The following is a 20,008-nucleotide window of genomic DNA, read 5'->3' as shown; positions in this document are numbered from 1 at the left end:
TTTAAACATTTCAGCAACTCAAAAATAATACTGTACGCGCTGTCTCATTTGCCTTATAAGTACACGTTACTGTATTATTACTGTCAATTAAAACAGTCCATACTAACCAACACAATTGTTGCTTCTTTTGAATTCTTTTGATTACAATCAGTCTACCACACACAAGCTCAATTATTCTAACTTCTGCTACTATTCTTTCCAAAATCCGTTTTGATTCATTCAACACTGTCAAAGTGCATTTTTGGTACATGTCAATCAAACATGAGAGACTCAAGCAGCAACAAGTATAAACATATTTACAGTTGTATTTCTGGTTCAAATTCAACAAAAAATATATATTATATATAACAAAAAACACAGTATAATTATTCACAAACAAGTTGTATTACTGAACGGAGGTGATGCGAAGCCCACAGTTAAACTGACCGTTACACAAAGAAAAAAGAAGCGCCATTTTAAGATCGTCATTCCCCTTAGACAATGGCCCAATATAAAGCAAATACGCACATTAACAGAATCATTTTTGGACCAAAACGTTTCCATAGACCTATTAACTACTTTGTGGAGTTTGGTGTCATTTACTCACCTGAAAATACAGGTTATATGCATTAAAGATGAGCACGATGACGCCAGTTTGCAAGTGTTCCTCAGGAATGGGAAATTGGATGTGCGCATGCGTCATTGAGACTACAGCAACGTTATTTCGCTCTGAACAGTAGTCCAATGGTGCCACCTATTGACCGCTCCGAGTATCTTCGCATTTATTGCATTAATTGAACACATACCTTTTCTACATTACAAAATTATAAATTTCAAACACAAATGTGATCACACTCTGGGGGCATCATACAAGCATGTCTTATGAATTTTAGAAAAATATCGTTGTTGTTTTTAAGAAACCATACTAACGCCTCCTCTGTCAACGGTTAAAATTTAATAGCATCTTATTTAATGTGACCTGATAGCAAGCAAGGTGGTGTTATTAACGAAACAAAAAATTAATTCAACATATGTATTTAATACCCAAAGTTAAATACTCAATTGTTTAAATGTATTTTACCTATTTTTAACAACAACAACAAAATCTACCAAAATCTTTTCCACCCCAACACCAGGGGGTGCTGCAGCCCGCACCACTGCTGTCAGTTAAAAAGTACAAGACCTGCGCAGATAGCGGAAAACACTCAGGTGACTTGAAGTTCCGCTCTGAGAGCCCCAATTTGGCCAAATTTCAAAATTGTCCGATATGCATGTGTGATACATTTCTGGAAAGCTTAAAATCTCAATTTTCTGGGGGAAGCAAAATTTTGAACAGGAGGGCATTTTTGAAAAAAATAAATAAAATAAAAACTAAACAGCAAAACCCTATCTGGAGGTGAGAACACATGAGAGCAGAATTACAGACGCCATGACTTTAACGAGATATTATCGCGTATTTACCTTGTTTTGATCCAAAAACTCCATGCAGCATGTATCACTGAGTGTCAAGACATAACTGTGAATGGCCACAGCTGGATTTTGGGGGGATTTTATGGGTGAAACTTGGCCATATAACAAGGAGTGGTGGAAATTTTCTTTTTAATATATTTACCCTTTTAAATGTTTTTTTTTTTTTTCTTCTTTGTTTGGATCGATTATTTATCATCTAACATATCGGAGAAAATGTGACAGTAACAACAACAACAACAAAAAAATACAATTAAGTGATAGTTATGAGGTAGATATCCGGGACTTTTTTACAGACACCATTTTTTTTATTGTGACGTCATTTGTTTAAAAGTTTAAAATATGCGAGTGAATAATTTTTTTAAGTTTTTTTTTTTTTTTTAAACAAAATATTAGACATCAATTAACGATTTTAAGCTAAAAATGACAGACATTTTGAATAATAATATAATTAGTAACCTTCGTTTTATGGCTGGTTCGAAACAAAAGCGGTTGCGCGACGTCTGGAAAAAGGGGTTTCTATGGTAAAATGGACAAATTAAAAATAGTTCAGGGGCTTAATGCGCCATGATTCTGCTATGGCAGCATATAAGCATATTGTTCTATCAAACACAACAGTTCTTTTGGCTTAAAACCCGGGCCTGGGCCTCTAAGGGGCCTGGTTTGTAGGCATAAAGTGGGCATGGTTGGGCGAGGGGGGCTCAAACAGTAAGGTAAAATGATGATGTAATATAGTGTTTAAATGTTAAAATATCTCTGCCAGCCCCCCACCCCTCCTCGCTTGGCCGGTTGTCTGGAGTGGCCCGCGAATAATTGTCCACTAGCACCACCTCCACCCCATTCTATTCACATTTGCTCCGCCACTGCTCTTAACCCAATACCATTGTATCTCAAATCATCTTTTCTCATGACTGGGAATTGTGTTAATTTCATTCCATAAATTTTTTTTGACAGATGGATAATCAATGGATGCTTTATAAATGCTTAATTTCCACTCTGTGCTCATATGTCTAGGTAGGAGACAAGACCCAATAGAAGCCAGAAAATACATTGAAAAGCTGTACCAGCAACAGACCAACAACCCGGACAACAGGGAGGAGGGAAAGAGCCTCTACACGCACCCCACCTGTGCCACAGACACAGAGAACATCCGCAAGGTGTTCAGCGATGTGAAGGACACGGTGCTGCTCCGGTCTCTGCGGGAATACGGGATCATAAGTTGAAAATAGCCTTAAAGTTCTGGCTGTGCTCATGATAGGACTATATGAAGGACAGGGACAATGAAGGCCAGCCATCTTTTTCTTGAACACCTGAAGGAGACCGACACGGACAAGCCAACCACAGCGTGCGTAGATAGAGACGGATTGTTTTTCTGCAGCAATAGGATTGTGAGTGATCTGAAACTTATTCAAGTGACTTTTTTCGAGAGGGAGGGTACACCCTGGAATGTTAGCCAGCCAATCAAAGGATATTTAGAGATAAACATTTGCGTTCTCATATGTGAACCTTTGCACCATCACCAGACACTTGTCAAATGTCAAAATGACATATCACACCTTTTAAATATGTATAGTTTAACCACCCTTATATATATATTTTTTTTGTCTTCATCCATCAGCACAACACTGACACATTTTACTGTGCCCAGAAGAGATCTGATATTATTACAGTGGCAGGACTTGATTAAAAATAAATCTCACTCTTGGCTTTGGATGTAATTCCAATATTTTTCCATTTGAATCTATTTTTATTTGCTGGTTTTGTGCAGAAATTGGCCATAAATGTGATCTGATTTCATATAAATCTGTTTCAGAAACAGAAACCCTCAAACACATCTTAGTGGGTTGCAAGACCAGCCTAACGCAGGGAAGACGGTGTCACAACCAAGTGTTGAATTGCTTGGCTACCGAACTTGAGAGCAGGAGGGTAACCACTAGTGCCATGCCTCTAAATCTCCTACCTACCTTCTGAAGGAATCTGACCTTCCAGCCAGACCACCAGAACCACGCCAGTCGAACCGTCGGACTCGTTCTGGCGCAGATCTAATGAGCCAGGCCTGCGGGACCCAGCAATCCAGCCAGAAGGCCAAACTCTGTGCGTTCACCTTAGTCTTAACCCTTTGTACTGACTCCATTTTGAAAGGTTTAAAGAAGGCTCACCGAGAACAAGTTGACAATTATTCGGGTCGACAGCGATCAAACAGAAAGGTGAAACAGACACAGACACTGACAGGAGGCAAACTTGTTCCAAGGTCAGCATATCAGAAGTCATCAAAAGGTTCCCGAGAAAAATGATAACACTTAGTCAAACATTTAGTCTTTTGAAGGCTCTCGCTGGGCGGGCCGTGGGCAGGAATTTGTTGGGCGTTGTTTAAGATCTGTTTGTGGATTGGACAGGAAGATTCAGGAGTTACTGTTGTCAGGGCAACGAAGGTTGTGGATTTTGCCACCTCAGCGTCAAAGGGGCTCTTGGAGTCTTGTCAGTCGTGTTATCAGTTGGATAACAGGCATTTGTTTTCCTTTTGTTGGGACAGGACATCCCGCCATTTGTTCTGGACTATCCGGGAGAACGCTTTGCTCTGTAATTCACTGCCAAGCCATTAGAGGGGTGTGACATTGTGTTTGTACGGTTTTGGGGGACTCTTGTCAACTTCCTTTAGTTTGCTTCCGGTTACACAATAATGCCAACGGAGATGGAACACTTGAATGTGGATCTTCAGCTCATCAACATTGAACAACAGATGTTGATCATACAAATGTTGAGGCACAGGTGACACAGAAGACTGTTGCGGAGGTGGTCTTTCCGACCGTTGATGCAGGGAAGAGACTGGCAGGCACATTACGAATTCTAGCACCGGGTGGAAACCAGCAAGCTGCGTTGTCCAGCGTTTTGTCCGATTTCTTTGCTGGGTCTGACAACCAGCCAGTTGGAAGCCATAGAAGATTTCTGGCGGCTATGGAACTTCCCAAACTGTGTTGGAAGCCTTGATGATAAACACGTTATCATAAAAGCACCAAGGTACTCTCAATCAGTGATGATGTATCAAGTGTGTGAACTGTCTATTGTTGAAAATTAAACCACAGAACAACTCTTTTGACACCTCACCTGTGCTTTATTCCTCATATACTTGAAGTGTAAAATGTAAATAAGTCACGGATTTACAGCAAACATGTGTACAAAAAAATGATAAAGTAGACCAACCAAAAATACGACAAAGTGATAAAAAGTTGACAGTTTTTGGCCGGCTGGGACAACACTTCGTGTGGCCATTCGCTTCCGAACACACAAATACTTGTCTCGGAGGTTCTTTCAATTTTTTATGCATTCGCTGAACTCCAGCCCCATATTTTCAGCAATCTCGTTCCACGAATTGCTTGCCATTTGGCAATCTTTATAATACTTTGACGAAACATTGTACAGGTGGTCGTACTTGCGGGCCTCTTCGACAATCCTCTTGTCGGCTTGATCCATTTTTTAGTCTAGCCTGTAGCGCAAGAATGTTTGTAAATGGCTTTGATTTCGCGCTGAACCGGAAAAACAGTGTAAGCGGACCTTCATCCGGCATTGATGGGACGCGTAGTCAGAGTTTTGTGGAGCTGCACGTCAGGCTACGGCGGAGGGTCGTAAATCGGGTCTGCCTTGACGGTGTAGGTCTGCCGCAGTAGCATAACAGCCTGTATTAAGTCTAAAAAAAATTATAAATAGGTTAATTTTATATCTTTCCTAATTTCGAGTAAGAACATTTAATTGCGTATCAATTTTTCATGTTTTCATGCAGGCCCGGATCTAGGTTTACCCACCAGAGTGGGCACTAAGAAATCTTGAGGGGGCACCCCCAATGCAGGCTTTTTACCCCCTGCGTTTCTCCTGGCTTGGGATAGGCGCAAGTAGGACACTGGCTTGTGTCCCGTTGAGGCTGCATTAATTTTTGGGGGGTTTATTTGCTTTTATTTATTTATTTATTTTTTTTTTTCATTCATCTATCTACTTATTCTCGCAGTCGGCGTGATGTCACGATGACGTCATCTCGCATAGCAACGTGTCGCCATTTTGAGATGGGGGCACGCACAGGTAAACATCCGTAGACAAACGTTGTCTGAAATTCATATATTTCAGCTGTGGTTTGTGTCTTTTTTTCATAAAAACGTCTTAAACATGACTTATAATTATCATGAGTCACTGCCGACAGACGCGAGGAGGCGATACAACTTAAAATTAGCGTGTATTGGCCTGCAAATCTGCCCATACAAAGCCGCAGCTGATAGCTGGATAAACAATCCAAAGGAATTGCCTGCAGTGGAGTTCGGAAACATCTACAACTACCTCATAAAGTCACCCAGTAAGTTGACCTTTATCAATTACGTGGAATATGTACTGTGTGGAACTAAGAAAACTGGTAGTATATACGGAGTGATAATATCTGCCGTAACTGGTAATTCGCCTCCAAGCGTTATTTAGCCGTGAACACGTCACGGCAAAATAACCAATTCCCACCAGGCCAATAATATACTGATTGACAGATCAGAGCAGTTCACGGCAAAAGAAAAATAACGCTTTGCGAGTTCTCGGTTACGGTAATAATAACCACTGCCTAGTCTATTGAATCCTAGCAGCTAATTGGGGCAAAAAAAAATCGATTAAAGTTTACTCACCAGTAATAAAATGTCGGCTGCAAACGTAAATGTGCCTGGATTTAAGTTTCCACTGGCGAAAATGGTCCACGGAACTGTCTTCTTTTACTGTTCCTCGATTGATTGCTTTCAGCCATTTGCTTGTCCTTTTCTTCTCACGAGGAAGAATGAAGAACTTCAAATGCGGCTCCGAACTCTTCCTTGTGTTACAACCAGCAACGCGGCAACTTTTAGTCATTCCGACGGAAAAAAACACCCAAATAAGACAAAAGTTCAACGCGTTTGTACTACAAGGCACGACAGAGCAACTGCTTGTGACTCGTGTTTTGCCCCCATTTCAATATGGCGACGCTTTGTTGTGGCTGGTGACGTCATTAATGCCCGGATGTCTGACTGCGAGAATGTGTCTGGAGGAGAGAGAGGAAGCGCGCGGATAACAAACGAGTTTGGAAAAACAGCTTGTTTTGGTGATTGCTTGTTCGGCGTGGTTGCAACCAACAGTAACCGTTAATCCTGCAATAAAAAAGTAGGTGAGACCAACTCTCTGTGCGTTCTCTATATCCAGTGCGACGCTACAATAGATATTCCCGACATTTTGATTGGGTGGGCATGACTCACGTCTGGGTGGGCCGTGCCCACCCCGGCACCCCCCAAACATCCGGCCCCGTTTTCATGTCCACTCATGTACACAAAAGAACCCCACTGACAAACCCACTCTGATGAAAATGACATCCGGCCCGTGGTTCATTGCCCAAGGAACACTTAGGAAAAGTGCCTACAAATGTTCAAGCAAAGATACATTAAAGAATAATTTCAAACGTAATTGAAAGTAAAATGAATTTGTTGTTCAAATAAATTGCTTTACAGTACAAGATGGGTCAATGGGCAATTCAGAAGTGTTTCAACCAGCTAAAGTGGAATCACTCTAGACAACAAATCATGTCACATTCTTTACTGTTCCCTGATTTTATCTTACCTAAATTCCTGCACAGAAGTATGGGACAACACAAATAAGAGCTTACTACAGTCACTCTTTGTACAGTGGTATTGCGACATACGATCATATCGACACATGATCCTTTCGACATCCGACGTAACATCTGCATGCTCAAAATATGACAATTTATGACAGCGTTGCAATTTCATCGTTTTCCCGCAAGGCGGACGGATTTTCTTGTGAGAGAAATCAACATTGGTCCCAACAAGGTTAGTGCAGGTGGTAAAAAAAGGAAAAAGGCGATGCTTACCATTGAACTAAAGAAGGAAATGATAGAAAAATATGAGTGTGGTGTGCGTGTGAGTGAACTGGCTAGGCAACGTGGCTGACCGGTTCCCGCACCCCCGCCAACACAACAAAACATGAAAAGCTAAAAAGCTTCCCACTGTACCGCATCTCTCTCTCTCGTCAGTCACACACTGCACTCAGGTACAGCATGCAAAACACAACTGCCTCATTAGAACCTAATTCGTTAATTTGTTATTATTATTACCTGTATTATATTATTATAATTCTCATTTTTATTTGTAATTTATTTGTTTTGCTATGTGTAATTACTATTTCTGATTGTACCTGGAGTATTTATGAAGGGTTTAGCATAGGTTTTTGGGCTGTGAAAAGAATTAATGGTATTATAATGTATTCTTATGGGAAAATCCCGCTTGACATATGACCATTTCGACTTACAAACCAGGTCCAGGAATGAATTAAATTCTTATGTAGACGTACCACTGTATGACAAAAAACACTTCATAAGGTAGTTTATCAGATACATGCCAACTTCAAACAGAACAATTTCTTTACAAAGCCAGGAACAAGCCCAATTCAGGCAGCACAATATCTTTTCAAAGCCAGAAATGTAAACTTATTTATAAATTTAACTTTGTCTCTGTGTGTGTCGGCGAGTGGGGGGGGGGGGGGGGTAATTTGTGTTTGTGTTCCCTATGGACTCCGAAATAGTTCGACCGACTTTCTTGAAAATTTACACATTACATAATTCATCCATAAGTAGGGATGGGAATCGAAATCTGATTCTAATTCCGAACCGGTTCCTAGTGTTTCGAGGCCTCGACATCACAATGAAAAAGCCTTAACAATCCCTTTAACGATTCCTAAAGACGCGTATTGCGTCGTGACGTGACGTGTCTTGTTGTCCAGACGCATCAAACTAGCATGGCACCAAGAACCAGTCGCTCCAAAGTTTGGCTATACTTCACCAGGAATGAGGGTGAAAATGAAAGGTTACGATGGTTTAGCACGAGCATTGCAGCCGTAAACATAACAATGACAGCACGTAGGTTCAAACGCTTGAAAGTGTGTCTTCACTTCACGAGGAAAAATTACAACAAAGCGACTTGCAGTCATTGCAAGGTGGAGACAACTGCATCGGGAGGGAATACGACTGCACTGTTCTCACAGAGACGCTAAGGCTCAGTCCTGGCTATACAGCTAGCTAAACTCCCAAATGACGATGCAGAAGACGTTGTTATAATTTGCTGACTTTATTCAACCATCACTTGAAGATTGAAACTAAAAATAGCAATGAAACAAATCAATTTCGTCCCCAATAACAAACAGGTTTGCATCAGCGTAAATCAGCAATGATTAGCTGCTAATATAGTAATAACAAACGGTTAGCATGCATTCGCTAGCATTAGCACATCGTTCAAACCACTACACAACTGGATTTAAGTGTCCGATCGTGAGTGGAAACACACAACAACAACACAAAAGATGATACATACAGGCGTTGCCTCTGTAAATATTTTACAAACATTAACAAAGAACGTAGGCTCGTAGCAGTGTTTCCCTCTCTCACTAACTCGCTCACTTGCTTGGATGCGGCACTTCTTCATCGCGTGTAAGCGCGCTCTTCTTCACGTGAGCGCGTTCTTCTTAGCGTGAGGAAGCGCAAGGGCGCCCCCACTTGAGCGTGAAAGCACCATAAAAACTAAAAAGCATGCATTTCAATATGATGATAAATAATACACTTAAACGGTTAACCCATATTGCCAAAGGCAGAACAACGACCTATATGCCAATATATACCAATATTTTTTATTTCTATTAGAAAAATGTTTCACTAAAATGTTGCACATTCTTGTGTATTTGCCACTTATTGCCACAGTTAACATTGAAGCTTTGGGCCTCTTTTGACCTCGTTGTGAGTTTGTAAGGTTGTGACTTCTGATTAAACAAACTCGATGCCAATCAAAACGTTTGTTCTTCTTTTCCCCCAAATTAGAATCGATAAGAGAATCGATAAAGAATCGAATCGTGAAGCAATATCGATAATGAAATCGGAATCGTAAAAATCCTATCAATTCCCATCCATATGCATAAGTGTCTGCGATTGTTCTCAGGTAGGGTTTGTATTGAACTATCCCTGATAAGTACGGAAAATCAATTATCGAAATAATCGGGTTGCAGAAGGAATCACCCTATCTTAAACAAGTTTGACACACGCATAGAATATAGATGTCAGGTCGAGACGACGAGGCGGACTCAGCTGCGGAGGTTCAGGCAAAAACTTTATTTTGAAAACAGAGTTTCTTCCGCTGACATGCAGGGATGAGAAAAAGCACAAACAAAAAGCGCTCCAACGGAGGAATGAGTCAGGATGACTAGAATAAAAAAAGTTCAAACACAAAGCACTCCAAAAGGGAGGAAAGGTAAAAACGTAAAACACTCCAAAAGGAGGAAAAAGTCAGGATTACTAGGATCAAAATGTACAAACACAAAGCACACCAAATGGAGGATTCCTATGAATGCTATGACAAGATGCTGACGTGACTAACCAGAGTAGAAAGACACTTCTGCACTAGACAAGGGAAACGAGGACATTATATACACATAAGGTAATCGGAAACAGGCGGAAACAATAGGTCATTAGGTGATAAGAGGAAGAGCAAGTGTGCGACTATAAAGAGGGTGAAGCCCTCAAAATAAAACAGGAAGCGGTGTGGCATGACAATCGAAAGTGGCATCAATAGAGTTTCTCAGAGGTTACAGGGTTGCAGAGCTTTCAATAGTGCAGAAAATAGACAAAGTTCTAATAACGATCTATTCTGATTGCTCCCAAACCGTATGTCTGACTTTAAAGAAAATTGGCTGAATCGTTGTTGGGGTCATTGACAGTCACCATGGAAAACTTCACACAAGGGTGCCCTTAAATTGAGTGACAAATTGACAATCAATAAATTGTTAATAGGACTGCTTTGAAATGTGGTGTTTTTGGAATGTAGTTCCCATGAAACACTGTAACTCTTGCCTGGAACTCCAAACACACTGCTACGATAGAGGCTGGCGACCGTTCCACGGATCAAATTTGGCAGAGCAAGCCACAGCAAACAGACAGCGGAGTGGACCAATCAGCAATGGGCGGACGTGATCTTGGTAAAGCGACAAGAAACTATAGCGCAAGGAAATAATACGAGGAGAGCGGAGAACGGAGTTTATTCAACATGACTTGCGCAAGACAGACTATTGGTTTTAGTGACTCGATGTGTTTTCGGCCATTTAAAACTGAATTTACCACGGATTGGAACATATTCTCGGCTCTCCCGTTCACCATCTGTGTTGTTGCGGAGACACTTCCGAAGCTCAAGAGTGACGTTGCTCGTTGAGGACACGTCACGCAAATAAACAAATTTGATTACACGGTTACTTTCGTTCGGGCTGCTTTCGAGTTTTCTTTCTGAAAAAAACTGCAATAACACAGAATCTATACGGATAAAACGAAAATCAGGGTTAAAAAATACTGAAACCAAGTATGAGGGTTAACAAATGGAATTTGAAAAAACTACATTGCCCCTGACGCTGTTCAACGATATTCGGGCCTTACAATTATGTTGCCTTCATTTGGTCCTGCAATCTGACATTGAGAGTTATTTTCAAAGCGTCAACCATTTTCAGGGGAGCAAAATTACACAACTTGCTGGTAAGTGTGAAACAACTGAAAAGGGAAGCCCTTATTTTGAGGTTTCTTATGTGTCCATTTAACAAACGGTGGCCCCAACAACACAGCACAAGTAGTGCCCAGCAACCCCGGGCTATACTGCTTGTTCAAAATAGTTCTAGAAAGTCAAGGGGGTATTGGCAAATTTTAGGATCTAAAAACATAGATCCAAAATTAAAGTGCGAGGAACTGTCTGATTGTAGAACTGAGGCAATGTCCAATTATCATCCAGTTCAGAAACGAATATAAAAACATAATTACCCACAACAGTGCGGACGTACAGTGTGTTTGTTCAAAGACTTACTACACTCGTATACACTAGTATACTGCAAGGCCGTAGGTTCGCATAGGGACGGTAGGGACATAACACTACCAACTTTTCAGGATGCTCTAATTGTCCCAACAAACTTTTGAGTAACTTTATTTGCATTATATAATGTGTTCAGTTATATAGGTAGTTTAGATGGTCTTCCCATAAGTTGTAAGGATAGAATTGACCCTACCATTATTAAATGAAGTACGTTCATTAAGTTCGCACTTACATTTAACCCGTTTCACTTGCTGAATGTGCCAGTCCGTTTTTTTTCCCCTCAAACACACGTTTGATTGGCTGATGACTAGAACCCCCACATTCACACAATACCGACAGAAATACATGTTGACATGCCGCCTTCTCCGTCCCCTTTGAAGAGGACGGATATTGTAGTTTGTAAGTTTTTTTCGGCTAGCAGCAGCAGCAGCCACTGTGAGTAATGTAAAAAGACAATTGTAATTTTTTTGGAGGTGGGGAACACACCACTAATTTTGATACTGAAAGTCCGACCTGCTATAGTGTTAGCATAACATTAAACTGTGTGAACTTGCTAACCTGTGAAACTTGAGTAGAAAGATGCTTAGCGGTGTCCTTTTGTACGTTTTCTACTCTTAACATTAATTCAACTGTGCACTTTGTGTATTTTTTCCCTAAAAAAATGTATCTATCTTCTACATCATTAAAAAAACCAAAATTTTTGGCAGCCTATGCACATTTTTAACCCCCCCCCCCCCCAAAAAAAAAACAAAAAAAACGCAAAACAAAAAATTAAAACAAACCAAAAAAAAAACAAAAAAAAACAAACCAAAACACAACCACTGTAAATTTACTTATATGGCGCAAGCATTTTGACAAATGACTTTCTCCCATGAAAAAAACTTTTTTCAATTTTTACGTAGAATCTAGCTATTTTTGAGAAATGTACCCAATCGGTTTGGTTTAATTAATGTCCCGTCCCTTGCAAAAACTGTATATGCAGTTTATGCTGTTTTATCGTCCCTATCAATATTGAGACCAAACCTACGCCCTTGGTATACTGTATGTGAAAGTGACTGTATATGACACATCAAAGTGCCAAAATGAGATGACAGTCTCAAGTGTTTGTGCGTCAGCTATAGGTGATTGTGTATAACCTTATGTGTGTGTGTATGTGTGATTGCTTGTGGCCTGCCAGTCATGTCACCTTTAACGCATCGAATGAATGTTTGTAAAACAAAGCTGAATGACGAGGAAGCAATTCCAAACTCTAGTTATCATGTATAATCATTCTGTGTTCATGGTATGCAGTGATCCTTCCAGTTTTTTATGATTGTGCATAGTCCTCACTTTCAGTTGACGAGACAGTTAATAAACATTGCGCCACAGCTTCTTGTAGGGGGCCAGGCCAGGCAGAGCGTCATGGCAGCTTTTACTGAGATAAACTCAAACACTTGCTGCGTTCTAACGCCGGATTTAGGTGGAAACAGTACAAAGGTTTTAGTGCATGCAAGCAGGCAGGACTGTCTTAAGAGTGTTTTGGTTGAGGATTCAAGGTAATTATTACATAAAATACCAACATGCATGCACTTTGAAACGTTGTGAAAAAACATTAACAAAATTAATAAATTAGCGTAACTTTAGCTTGAAATATATACGTAAAGTGAATGATAACTGTGCAGATAGCAAAATACACCTAGAGCGGACATGGGCCAGATGTACTGCAAATTTCGGCCCAATTTCGTACAACAGATCTGCTCCACTGTCTTTTTGAACAATAGCCCAAACTCAGTAGGGAGTCACTTGCCAGATCAGCAATCAGTTTTGAGCCCGAACTACTCCAAAGTAGCAGACACTATATTAATCTATGGCCCGGATGTGGCACACGTTACCCAATAGGGGCCTGATTTGTATCAAAACCATTTTTAGTATTAAATTTGGGGTCCATTTTGTTCAATACTGTAATGCAGGGGTCCCCATCTGCTGGGCCGCGGACCGTTACTGGTCCGTGGCGCGTTTGCTACTGGGCCGCACAGAAATAATAATTTATTAATGACCACATTCAGGCCGAATTAACCCTGTGCCGCTGTTTAACACACCAATATCCCTGTCTACTCTAGATATAATACTACTGGATAGATTAGAATGTCGTCATAGAAATCCATTGATTGGACTGCCAGCAGTACATCTTGTTTTGTGTATATAATATATCTGTGGGCGCTTGTCCTCGATAATAACATATTACAAGGCTGCACGCAGCACATTTGTTCCCGGAAATAATTAGCCCCCACACGAGCGAAAATGACTGGAAAGACGTCTTTGGAGATATTTTTTACGGCGAAAAGGGCACCTGACGAGCCAGAAGATGAGCCTACAACCTCGAAGACCCACGAACTGCAAAGGAGTGGATTCGTGACACGTTTGTGAATAAACCGAGTGATTAGAGCATGTCTGTGCAACAGGAAGATCAGCTTGTAGAAATCGCAAATGACGGAGACCTTAAACGTACATTTGAAACAACAACTCAACCGAGGTTCTGGATTAAAGTCATTCCGGAATATCCTGACATCGCTACAAAGAGCATTGAAAACCTTGCTACAATTTCCATCATCGTATCTTTGTGAAGCTGGCTTCTTAATTAATGCTTACCGACAAGGCGAAGTCGTTAATGGTGAGAGAGCGGTGTGGAGTTGTTGTGTGCAGCTAACATGGCTTGATGTATCTGAGGAGAAATTTTCTACATGTCCTTCCATGATCAAACGTAAGTTAATATTCCTATCTTAAAAGAAAGTTTGTAGGGTTTACTATGGAATCGCTGCATTTGCAGCCATGTTTAACGTTCCGCGTATGCGCAGAACCGCATCATCGCAATATTTGATGTGTTGCAAACTTTGTCAGAACACTGGTCCGTGAAAAAAAGACCGAAATAACACCGGTCCATGGTGCAAAAAAACGGTTGGGGACCCCTGCTGTAATGTGTTTATATTGCTAATTAAATTTGTCCATTAAAAAGCAATTATAACACTTTTTCATGCCATCTTTTAAATGAGGACGTATTAATGCACCATAACAATACATTTTTTTCCATGAAATATTCTAATTGGAACAAGCAACTCCACATTAAAGATGACCAAATTTTTATACAAACAACATATTGCATTTGTTGAGGTTCTGAGGTAACGGGACCAAAGCGCAGAGACAGAGGCAAATTGGCATTGATAACAAGTGTTCATTGACGATGAGAGGGAGTGTTCGAAGAATCCGGTGGTCAATTTGGTGATAGAACAGGTGAACAGACATGCAGGCATTCTGACAGGCAAGCAGTACAGGATCTATGGGAAATAAAACAAAAATTAGCTCAGTATCAGTAAGCTGCTGACGATGATCAGCTGCACCTGGTCCCAGGCTCACCCATCTGTGCAATCAAGGTGACAATCAAAGCAAAGTGACACAAATACACAAACACAAGCAGGAGGTGCTCAGTTTGAATAATAGTATTCAAACATTAAATCATTTATGCAACAAAATTTGAATTACTTAACTTTCAGACATGGCAGATCACTTAAATACCCCGGCCATTTTATTAACGCTCAGTTGAATAACTTGTATAGCAGTCAAGAAGTGGCTTGAAAACGCTATAATGACTTTGAATAAAGCACTTACCATAAAAATTTCCGTACGCCGAGATGACGTGTCCCGAATTCTGCGTGTTCTTCTGTTTATTGTCGCAGTTGATGCCCGCCTTCACCGTGCGTGCTGTTGTAACGTCACACGTCGACTGTTAAATTTCTGATTTTTAACGCGTTCGGTTTGCACGGTCCGCCCCGAACCAGTGCGTAACCTATCATTTGGACAGTCAGATTGATGATCCCGGTGATGCACCAAGGCGTTCAACAGACATGATAACTATGTGAACCTGGCAAGCTGACACTGGATCCGGCGCACGGTCACTTGCTGTCAGGTTTAGACTGTCAGATTGTTGATCCCCGCCGCATCTGGCATAATGACGTTCAGCGGGCGGGATTGCTATGCGGATATGGTGAGCTCACGCCAGATCCGGTGCACAGTCACCTGCTATCGGGGTGCCCGGTTTTTTGCTTTTAACCAAGAAGCTAGACTGTTTTACATTCATATCTATAGAAATTCCAGGATTTACGCTTTTGTTTACAAGAATTTTCAACTTAAAAAGCTCTTTGTTTTGTGATGGCCGCCATGTTGGATTTCTAATACCATACACAAGAGCGTAAATTTACATTCAAATAATGAGGTAATTTTCGGCCAATTGCTCGTTTTTTGGCAAAAAAATAGTAATTTAGACGTTTCTGCGTCCACACACAAAAAAAAATAGGCTTATACGTGTTTTATTTTATGTCATATTTCACTATAAAAACGACGAGAGCCAGATAGCATGCAAGACGTGCTGAGGCAATAGTGACATCGGAATTCAACCGAAATAAATTGTGATTAGAAAAATGCAGATATTGCTTTTATTGAGTAAAATTAAGACGATTCTGCATGCTTTCCTGAAGCATTAAGTTTCTGATGTAAAAATTTAGTGATTTATTAGCTGTTGAAAACATAATTGCACTAAATAAAAAAAATTAAGTTGCTATTTCGGGCAAAAACTTATATGATATGCAGGGGTGAAAGTGGCTAGAATTTCTTGCTGGAACTCCCCAACGTGAAGGTTTATTTATTTATTTTTCATTCAAAATGGTATTTTTTTCAATAATTTGCAAAATAAAAGTTAACAAAAACGGCAATATCACCAACCTCCATCTCCTAAATGTTATTTTCCCTGATTTCCTCACATACTAAATGCCAAATCTCAATTTTAACCACTTAAAAACAGGATATACAGTATATTAAAATTGAAGTTAATGTAAACATTTCCTTTTTTTTTTTTTTTTTTTAAAATAATAAAGATATAAGTAACATACATTAAGAAAAATAAATAGAAATGACAGAGTGAAATGGTATATATTTTGAAAATCGCGCAAACATTGTCTTTTTTAAATCATAAGGAAATGAATAAGTAGCCTTACATAAATGAACAAATATAAGTCCAAAGTGCACATTTACAGCTAAGATGTTCTGAACCTCCCCATCGGAGCAAATAAAACTAAATATGATAAATAAGCCTCCCCAACTCTTTCGTTGCTCTTTAAGATTTGATCCATTTTATGTTGCATTGCCCTTTTTTTGTCATCAATTCAACAAGCTTTTTTTTTTTTTAATCTGTTCCAGAAAACATGCACATTTGAACCAATCAGAGCTAACCATCTCTGCTGATCACATGTCAGTATGTCAGCCAATTGAACGGATAAATGAGTCAGAGATTCAGAGATTTTAATTTGTCATTGACACCAGCTCTCACAAGATGACAACAGATGCAACGAAATTACGTTCGATGAGTGAGCATCGAGCCGCTGCAGACTTGTTCCGCGCCGCCACTTCTCTCTCTTCTTCAGAAATTATCAGTCCAGGCGTTTTGCTTTGCTGCGTGCATTCGCACATTGACGTGACTCATCATCGTCAGACTCAGATAACTGCAGCAGCTGGGGAAACCTCCATGCCGTCCGTGGAATAAAATCAATAATAAATATTGGTGGAAACGGATTACGCTACACAAGCACTTTATTATGCTTGTTGTTAACACTTGTGTATGTTAATCTGATGTTGGTAGATTGTTTTCTCCTTGGAGCCGAAACGCATGTGTGGCAGCTTAGCATAAAATGTTTTTTTTTTTTTAACATAGCATTTTGACAGTTGCTGTCATATTTTCGGAATCAAAGCACCGTGTACCGGAACAGCATTCCGGCCCTGAATCTTATACAGGAACTGCGTTCCTGACTGTTCTGGCCCACTTTCACCCCTCACGATATGTTAAATATTGGTATTGATCCTGAAAATATAGGTGACTATCTCAGCATTTAGTGATTTTTGTGCATCTAGCATAAAATCTGAGAACTTTATAGCCATTTTAAGCTTTGTTATACTTGCATTAAAAAAAAAAAAAATTGGGATTTTATGAGGGAATGACTTACAATTTTTTTTTTTATGCCTAAAGGAGGTGCCTGTTTTTGGTTTTAGGTCGCAAGCGGCTTTCGTTTTGAAAATATTTGAATTTTAAATTTTTGAAAATAGGCTCCCAACGGAACCGCGCCCTGTTTCCCGTCAACTGATACTGAAGTCACTGAATCTTGCTTATGCTTACTGTAATCAAGGTGATCTGGAGACAAAATTAATACGCAACTGACATACAGAAACTTGACAAATCTTCTTAGGTAAAGCATCAAACTGTACTTTGTTACTTCCCAGCCTGCCTTAGACTGGTGACCATCCATTATCACAGCATGATAACTGCTTGATTTTTGAAGTCGTAATCCTTCAACAACTCAGTGATTGATGGAAAGAAAGAGCTGGCCAAGCAACACAATGAAATGTAAAAGGACTTAAAATGAGGTAAACTCTGGCCAAAGACGATAAGACGGCTGTGCGTCTGCCCCTTTACTGATAATGAGGTGCTCAGTTTGAGGGAATCTCTGACGACTTCCTCAACAAATACCCGTGCTGAGGCTGCTCTGATAAATGCTGTGCCTGTGTTAAAGGCCAGCTTGTGTCTGGCGCACAAGCCCAGTTGACATGTAGGAAGAAGGTGAGCCGGGCCGCTTTTAAATTTGGTCTGCCTGTTTAATGCTATGCCTGTCAGTGATAAGAGCATTTCAATCCCTCCAATGTTCCTCTGCCACAGCTTGAGGCCATTTTGGGTAAGGGCAAGCCAGCTTACAGTATGCTTGATTTGTTTTGTTTTTTTTTGTTTTTTTTGTGGACTGCTTTTACTGGTAACTATGACCTCATCAAATGTTTTCTCGCCATATTTCTAGATTGGCAGGTTTGTTAACAGCATTCTTTTGCAGTGTGTCAAATTTAACCAGACAGTTTTTCTTTGGCTTCACACAGTCTTTAATAAATGAGCTGTCAAACCACATGGATCATAGTATAACAGTTTACTTCATTCAGCTCTCTCGCAGTCTTTTCAGATGAGGCAGGGAACATTTGCTTAGCGTACCACAGGTCAAAGGTTTTCGACACGGGTTCCTGAGCTGTCATGTGGAAAATAACGCGAAAATGATCCCGCTCCTGTTTTCCTTTGTGGGATTTCAAGTCGCTAGTAGCTTTTTGTGTAAATATTTGTGAGCGTGTGGGAAAATTTATGCTTTAAAAATCTTATAAAATAAAATTTTCCTATTTTCTGCTACTTACTGCTAAGTATCAATTTTCACAAATAAAAGGTAATGCGTTGTCAAATGCTTGGTTAGATCAGCTTACAGATCAATAGTAAATTTTCTATCACATATCTCTCTTTAAAAAAAAAAAAAAATCTGTTACTACTACCAAGATGACAAACTTATGTAAATAAATAAAGTGGCAAAGTCTTAATTCTGATGATACTTTAATACTCCTTGATTGTACAAGTTAATGATTACACATAGTATGTGTATTAATTATAACAGAGTTGCATCAGGTGGAGTGAGACGTTCAACCAAAGCTAACTATTTTATAACAGTGTACAGGTAGTCCCCGGGTTAGGGATGAGTTCCGTTCCTACGCTGGCAACGTAAACCGATTCCAATTAATTTTGTGTGTAGCCCAGTGGTATATTTGGGCATATACAACAGCTTCCAAAATAGTATAGGTTAATATAATCTATTACTAATGTTCTGCTAAAAGGTCAAAAAGGTCAATAATTAATATTAATTGTGACCTGTAAGTTAGTTCTGCAACTATTTTATTGGGGTGGGCGCTGGAATGAATGTGTGTGTGTGTATACAAAAAAAACATTTATTACAAGAGTATATATAAATATTAAGGGTGTAACGGTACATGTAATTGTATTGAACCGTTTCGGTACGTGGTAGTCGGTTCGGAACGGACGCGTACCGAACAAGTTTCTGACGTAATAGTTCTTTGTGTTGATTATATTAACTCCGTCTTCTCTATTATAATGAGGACCAACATGGTAGGATAGTCCAGAAACGTCAACGGCGCGACAACGTGGCCCCCGCGAGAACGCAGTGAAACGCGGGCGTAGAGTCAATCAGCCAATGCACACCAGTCGCAGTGCGGCCACGTGTTGGATGCGTCCCAGAAGCGGCTCAACGCGACGCATGCGAAAAGAACGGCAGGGTTTATTATTTGACGCGAGACGTGGCCCTCCTGCGTCAATACTACTAGCTAGGATCGGGCCAGAAGTCACTTGTGTAATAATACGGTGGATCTGGTCGATTTTCAAACTAATATGCAATCGTAACCTACTTTTTGAGTCCATCAGATCTCTTGAGTGGTACATTGGGGCACAGTTGACTTGTCTTTGTTGATTTACGGCTGTCTTCTCTGCTATAATAACAACCAACACGGCCCCGTGTTCAATACAAAACGCTCCTACCACAACAAAACAAGTAGGAACTAATATTCACATAGGAACTAAAGTTATACAACATAAAATATACAATATAAATGAATACAACATCACATTTGTAAAATATAAACACATAATAAAATAAATAATAGCCCATTTAAATAAAATAAATTGAAATGAGCTAAAACACTTGCAATTAAATAATAAGAATAATACACACATCCTGCTTACACAATTAAATTTATTAATTTCTGTGTGGCGCTTT

General features: G+C 40.0%; 1 protein-coding gene across 1 annotated transcript in view; it reads left to right on the top strand.

The window, feature by feature from the left end:
* The window catches only part of LOC130918794 (guanine nucleotide-binding protein subunit alpha-11-like), a 63,101-nt gene extending 56,401 nt beyond the window's left edge, over positions 1 to 6,700 (top strand). The window contains exon 8 of the mRNA XM_057840855.1: positions 2,461 to 6,700. Within this exon, the coding sequence (XP_057696838.1) occupies positions 2,461 to 2,669 (209 nt within the window). The 3' untranslated portion in view covers positions 2,670 to 6,700. The remainder of the gene's footprint in view (positions 1 to 2,460) is intronic.
* The last annotated feature ends 13,308 nt before the right edge of the window (positions 6,701 to 20,008 follow it).

Source organism: Corythoichthys intestinalis, chromosome 7 (genome assembly GCF_030265065.1).
Source record: "Corythoichthys intestinalis isolate RoL2023-P3 chromosome 7, ASM3026506v1, whole genome shotgun sequence".
Classification (NCBI taxonomy): Eukaryota; Metazoa; Chordata; class Actinopteri; order Syngnathiformes; family Syngnathidae; genus Corythoichthys; species Corythoichthys intestinalis.
This window is presented reverse-complemented; position numbering and strand designations above follow the sequence as displayed.